We start from the raw sequence: 7,206 nt of genomic DNA on the forward strand, positions 1-7,206 counted from the left end.
ATCTATGTTTACCCACCAATTGGACTGGCACATGCACTCTAATACACCTCCTCCCTAAAATGGGTGGTAAATGGGGGACAGACCTTCCCTGTACCCCTCATGCAGTGGTGGGTTTCAAAAATTGTTCGAACCTACTCTGTGGGTGTGGCCTCCTTTGTGGGAGTGGCTTGCCACCCATGTGACCGGATATGAAGATGCCGACGACACTTGTCAGAACCACCTTAAATTACCTCACCCACAGCACTGGCATGCATAAGAATATGATGTAAACTTCTTTTTTAAAAGGCATCTTTGGTTTGCGTTAAAACAACTTCAACACACGCAATGTTCTGATTGCACCACAAACGCAGTAGTCATCCTTACCTTTCACAGAGGCACTGTGTTTTATAAATATGAGCATGATAGTGTAGAATAATCATATCCAAGGACCAGTGGTGGGTTTCAAAAATTTTTGGAACCTCTTCTGTAGGTGTGGCCTGCTTTCCGGGTCCACTGGTGGAACCTCTTCTAACCCGTTCGGTAGATTTGACGAACCGGTTCTACCGAATAGGTGCGAACTGGTAGGAACCCACCTCTGCCCTCATGGGACATGTCCAGAAAAGAGGGCTGCTCCTAATTCCGCTATTAGCTATCTTGAGAATAGGGACTGCAGTTGGAACGGGTGTAGGTGGAATGACCCACTCCATTACAAAGTTCAGGCAGCTGTGGGAGGAATTCCAAGAAAGCCTGAACCAAATTTCTGAACCGGCATGCCATAGATCTTTTGACTGCTGAAAAAGGTGGACTATGTGTATTCCTGGGAGAAGATTGCTGTTTCTATATGAATAAATCAGGTGCGGTCTGGGGGGGGGGGAGCGTAGTTAAAGAAGTACAAAACCAAGCTTCCTCAATTGGTTAAAGAATGCAAGGGACAGATGAATGGTTCTCTTGGCTACCGGGAACAGGTTGGATTAAACAAATGCTATTTCTTTTATTATGTGGAATCGCAAAGTTAGCCTTCCTCCCTTGCATAATACCCTTACTTAAACAGCTCGTTATGACGTCTGTAAAAGAAATACAGGCTGAAAAGGAGTTAATGTTAATGGAAAGCCAAACCCCACATACCCTCAAGGAAGATGAAGTTTCAGATCATAGCTCCTATATTCAAATTGCACTCTTAGAAGTGGCGAAGATAAGCCCTAAGATGTGTATTGCTTCTATCCTTACTTTTTTGCTATTCTGTATCCTGCATGCTTATATTGTTAATCTAACAGGCTAGACTCAATTGTAGGTATTAATAGATTCTAGAATTGGGGGGGGGGGATAAAGTGTGACGTAAAGTGAGATTTGGACATTAAGTGTGAAAACTATTGGGTCAGGCAGGACAGCCTCTCGGGGGGGCCTTTGAAACATTGCAAATATTTATGCCTTTTTATTGAAGAAGATATTTTGCACATGCTTAGAGATAAAAAGTTCAGTCATTGATAAAAAAGCCATTGTTGAAAGTAGTTAGCAATTGCATAAATTCAGTTGAATTGGAAATACCATTTCCCCTTCCAAATACTTTCAGACGTAAAGAGACTTTGAAGGATGGGTGATTTATACAGATACAATGATAAAATGCCAAAGCCTGAGAATGTATGCCACATACGGGCGGAAAATGGGAAAATGGGGGGTTTTAACCAGAGAATTCTTGATCACCATCCTTGGAAGGAAGGCATGCCTGGAATAATTCCATCCTATTTCTTCTGGCAGGAAGAAAATTAAGTTTATTTTTTCTTTCCCCTTGGGCAGAACAGAAATCAGCTTTCCTGAAAAAATCTATGGAGATTCTCGGTCATCCAGGTCATGGTTATCCCAAAGATGCTTTTTCAAAAGGCAATTGGACTCCCCCCCCTTGAAGACATTTCACTTCTCATCCAAGATGCTTCTTCAGTTCTGACTGAATGGTGGAAGAGGGAAGGATTTACGTATATCCCTTGCAGTCTTCTAGTCATTAGTACTTTTTCTGATAATCATGGAGGCCACTTGGAAGTTTCCTCCTATGCAATGTACAAGCAAGACCACCTGTCGGAAGGGAGAAATAATGGATTAGCCACCCAGCAGAGGAAGTAGAATTTTAAAGAAATAAATAACCAGGAATCTATGGGGTTCTGAACTCAACCTCATCTCTTTATCCCCCTGTTTATGACCAAGCTCTAATCCTTAAAAGTCAGTGGAAGGTCCAGAATAGACCTATTGCTCTTAACTGCACACAGTCTTGAAGTCAGATATGTGAAGTAAACTTGTATCTCCTAAATGCCAGGAACTTCAAATATTTTTGGTCCCAACCAAGCAAGGGATTGGATAAGCTGCAATACAGGATATATAGATGTTTCGATGTTTAAATCAGAGGTAGATTGCTGCTGGTTCCTCCCGAATTGGCCAAACCGGTAGTAGCTGCAACAGGAGGCTCCGCCCACCCGCCCGAACGCGTGAGGGAGGGCGCCTGAACCAGTATTAAAAAAATTAGCAACCTACTAAAAGAGGAAAAGGTAATTCAAACATGGCTTCAGTATGGGCAATTACAGGCCAGATGGAAAAAAGATTAAAAAATAGGTTTTACGCAAAATGAGGATAATCTACTAAAACAAATTAGGGATCAAAGTCAAATGCATATAAAAAGGTTATACAATGTATTAATAGAAATGGATTCGGAAACAGAATTAGTCAAATATTGTATGATAAAGTAGGCACAAAATTTTGAAGAACCAATAATGTTGGATACATGGGAAAAGATATGGTTAAGAAATGTAAAATTCACACAAGCCCAAAATTTGAGAGAGAACTTTTATAAGATGTTTTATAGATGGGATTTAGATCCTAAAAAACTGGCCTGTATGTATCCGAATTTACAACCTCAATGCTGGAGATGTGATTGTGTTGATGCTACATATTACCATATATGGTGGACTTGTAAAAAGGTTACAGCATTTTGGATAAAAATATGGTGGATTATGCAAAATGTTCTTTAAAAAAGGATAAAGTTTACCCCTCAGTTATTCCTCTTAGGTATAACTACTGATTGTACTGTTATAGGGACTAACTTGATTTTGCATTTAATAACGGCAGCAAGACTGTTGGTGGCACAATACTGGAAGAAGGAAGATCTGCCTACTATTCAAGAATGGACATTAAAAGTTACAAACCTAGCAGAGATGGCTAAAATATCAGCATATCTCAAAGACCACTCAAATGAGAAATATAAACTGGAGTGGAGAAGATGGATTGATTACATTCAAAATAAATACGAGACTAAGAAATTCCAGATAGTTTATGACTGAAGAAGCAAGGAATGATATAATCTGTTTAGAGTTAGCCTAGCAAAGAGGAGTTTAAGCTCAAATGAAAGTTGATACTAACTTTCTTTAAGTTTATTTTAGAACATCTTTGTTAAAGATTTATACCCTGTATTTGTTCTGGGAAGTCGGGGGTGGGGGGAGGTTGGGGGGGGGGGTTGGGTTCAGGTGGGGAGGGTGAGGGACGGGAGGTAAATATTTGTAAAAGCCTTTTTTTTCAAAAATTCTCAATTAAAAAAAAAAGAGCAACCCACCCCTGGTTTAAATGTTGCTGATTCCTCTCCTGCCAGGGAAATGTGCTTAGTTCCCAACCCAAAATGAAATACGTTTCATTGTTGTGAAAATATACAGAATGCATAAAGATGTATCTTTAAAACTAATCTCACCAGGGTATCCAAAAAAGATCCTTACCAGTTAGAAGATAAAAAAGAAAAGATAAAACAGCCAAGCCAAAAGACCATCCATTGTCGGGGTCATTATAACTTGCGAAAATGGACATGGCAATCATGACGCAGAGGGCTGAAAATCAAGAGAGAGGTAGAGGTAGAAACCTTTCCTTCAGAAGTATGGAAGACACCAATGGGCTTTTCTGCTCTCATTGCAAAGAAAGTGACCGAAACTGGCGCTTCGAAAGATGAGTTAATTTGCCAAATATCTAGGGAGATTTTTCAATCATCCAGGTCATGGTTGTCCTCAAAAGTACTTTTTTTCAAAAGCCTAGTGGAATCTCTATGTTTTTCCTTGAAGACGTTTTGCTTTTCAACCAAAAGAGAACTTAAAGTAGATTCTTGGATGAGAAGCAAAGCATCTTCAGTGAAAAACAAAGTAAGTCCAGTTGCCTTTTAAAAAAGCACCTGTGGTTAATTTGCCAATTTTGTTTTCTCTGTGTCAAATTTTTCCTTTTATAAATCTGTTTTAACAGTGAACTGCATCCTTTCCTAGATCAAAAGACTTTTCTCACAGCCACTTATGCTTTAGTCATGTCTAGCCTGAGCTAGGGTCACATTTGAAGATACCCTGCTCTCAAGGCTCACTCACATTTTCACCTACATTTCACCTTTGTTTGCCACTTGACAATAACAGGCAATGGGGTGGGTGGGATGGAGGGGTGGGAGAACGGTATTCAAGCATCCGTCAGCTTCCATGAGACATTGCTGTCACCTCAAGGACACACTGAGCAGATGTCCCAGCCTGCCTGGCTGTTTCCCATCAGAACATGAAATAAGTGATTGGTGAACATTTGGACTGGGTGGCCCAAAGAAAAAGGGTGGAATTAACTATCTTTTGAGATATCTTCATTAACTATCTTCCTCTGAAAACTTGAACTGAAGGAACTTCAAAAGCAGGCAGAATATAGAATTAGGAATGACAGTGAGGAGGATGTTTTAAATAGCAATAGCACCTGGACTTACACAACCCTTCATAGTGCTTGACAGCCCTCTCTAAGCACTTTACGGATTCAGCATATTGCACCCAACAACTTGGGTCCTCACCAATCTCGGAAAGGTGGAAGGCTGAGTCACCCTTGAGCCAGTGAGGATCAAACTGCTGGCAGTCAGCAGAATTATAAAACACACACACACACACACACACACACACACACACAAACACACAGACACACAAATAATAGTCATAGTTTTAAACTAAGCCACACAAAAAATGATATCTCTGAAAAGACTCTTGTGCAGATTCTTACCTGCAGAAAAGCTGGCAAGACATGCAGTCCTGCTCATGGAGATTTTGCAAAGAAGGGGTTTCCAAAACAGGACACAAAGCCCACCGAGAGAGACAACGCCACTAATCAGCCCCAGAAACATGAAGGCTTGGACGGCACGTATAGGACCTGTAAGGAGCCAATGCAGACACAAGATTCAAGGTGGAGGATCCTGGACCTTTCAGACTAGTGATGCATTATGGAATATTGAATCTTACCTAATTCCAGCACCATGAATGTTGGAAAACATTCATGGTGCTTACAAACTTTCCATAGACCCAGATGGATTCCGGGAGCTGCTCTCCAATAGTCTGTGTTCAAGGCTTGGTACAGGCACAGAAGGCTGAAGCAGGAAGACAACACAGCAACGACATGCAGGGCACTCATTTCTATGGGATGCACTGGTCTGCCACTGGCCGAGAGGTCTGGATGGAACAACATTAATTTTATGTTACTGATGTTCATTACTTTGATCATTTATGGTGATGCCTCTTAAATACTTTGTCTGCTAACAATTCTGGGAGTTGAAGTCCACAAGTCTTAAAGTTCCCAAGTTTGGACACCCCTGATTTAAACGGAAGAGCAATCAAGTTTATCAGAAATGAACAAACATTTTAAGAAGCCGAACATCTGAAAGAAGATCTGACCTTTGGGATTTGTCAAGGCATCTTGAGCTAATACATTAATTGAGCTAATACATTAATTAGTTAATGTATTAATGTATTAATTGAGCCGCTATTAATCTCATTATTAATTATGAAACAAACAGTGCTTAGAAGTATTATTCAGCAAGCAGGAAAAAAAATGCAGCTTTCCCCACAATCTTAAGTGAAGGAGCCTAGTGTAAAATATTGATTTCAAAAGATTAGAATTAGATCCCATCAGTACTTCTTGAAGCTCGTTAAGAAGAAAATTTGCCAATTCTTAAATGATTAAAGAAATAAAGAAATACTATCTCACCAGCTTAGAAATTGTTCTTTGACTGTTCTGCAGGTGATAACTCTCCGAAGTAGAAGTCTAGAATGCTTGAGTGTCCAGATATAATACGTTAACCAATGACTTTCACTTCCTTTATCAGGAAGGGACGCTTTATATGATATCCAAATTGGGTGCCCGCCCATATAAAGTTTGTTTCCTGTTGAGTTTCTTAATTCTTGGCTTTCTCAGATCTTAAAATGATTGCAACATATCAATGTAAGAGTCACTGCAGTTTGAACCATTAAACTTCGCATCTAGAAATAAATTTTATTTAAGTTTCTATGCCTTTCAATTCACTCAAAAAAATCCATGAAAATTTGATTAGTTTATTCATAGATCAAACTTCTTAACCATCCCGCTCTCTCAAAGAGGGGTTTTTGGTGGTGCACAATTTAATTAATATATTGAAACATTAAAAACCAAATGATTTAAGATTAAAATATTAAAAAACTTAAAACAACATTATAAAACTACAAAAATTGGAGAGTTTTGTGATAGGGAAACTAGGAGTTTGAATGCAGATGGGGAGGGGCTTCTCATGGGGGCAACCAGCCCCATAACTGTGTGGGCACCCAACCCTAAAATTTGTTCAATTCATTCTGAGTCATTTTGTGCAGCATTATAGTGTTACGTTTACTTTGTGAAATTGTTCTACATTCAGAGTTTCTGTTTCGTTTCTACTTGCTACTGGAAAAGTTGCAATGAAACATCAATGAAATTTAAAAAAATGAAAAAGACACTTATTCCGCCACACCTAGTTATGAGAAATGGGGAAGTTGATTCCTTTTTCAGTTCCTCTTTGATCATTTATGAGCCAAAAAAAAAAATTGCTACCAACCTGCCTTCCATTGAGGACCTGTACACGGCATGAGTCAAAAAAAGGGCTGTGAAAATACTCACAGACCCCTCGCATCCTGGACTTTTTCGACCCCCACTCCCTGTCCCTGGTAAAGTCCTTGTCTTGGATCGTCTTCATTAATTTGATTGGCAAATTAACCTGGAATTCCTGTGGGGTCACTATCAGAGGAACAATGCCCATCTGAAATGTATCTTGCCCCCAGGAAAACCCTTGTAGACGAAAAATTGACTCGCAGCATGTCTCCCTCTGCTCACAAATTCTTCCAACAGAAAGACACTTTCTCGCTTCCACCTCCACTTGTTTTTAACCGATGGGAGGAGAATCTGACCACTGGAAGC

The 7,206-nt window shown here is 39.8% G+C and overlaps 1 protein-coding gene across 1 annotated transcript; it reads right to left on the reverse strand.

The window, feature by feature from the left end:
* Positions 1–1,863: 1,863 nt before the first annotated feature.
* On the reverse strand, positions 1,864–6,134 carry LOC116515809 (epithelial membrane protein 1-like). The gene is made up of 5 exons (XM_032228052.1): positions 5,992–6,134; positions 5,250–5,456; positions 5,014–5,160; positions 3,729–3,836; positions 1,864–2,046 (listed from the first exon to the last, which is right to left on the reverse strand). The coding sequence occupies exons 2-5, from the start codon at positions 5,416–5,418 to the stop codon at positions 1,976–1,978; spliced, it is 495 nt and encodes a 164-aa protein (XP_032083943.1). The 5' UTR covers positions 5,419–5,456; positions 5,992–6,134; the 3' UTR covers positions 1,864–1,975.
* Positions 6,135–7,206: the final 1,072 nt, after the last annotated feature.

Source organism: Thamnophis elegans, chromosome 12 (assembly GCF_009769535.1).
Source record: "Thamnophis elegans isolate rThaEle1 chromosome 12, rThaEle1.pri, whole genome shotgun sequence".
In the NCBI taxonomy this organism is placed as follows: Eukaryota; Metazoa; Chordata; class Lepidosauria; order Squamata; family Colubridae; genus Thamnophis; species Thamnophis elegans.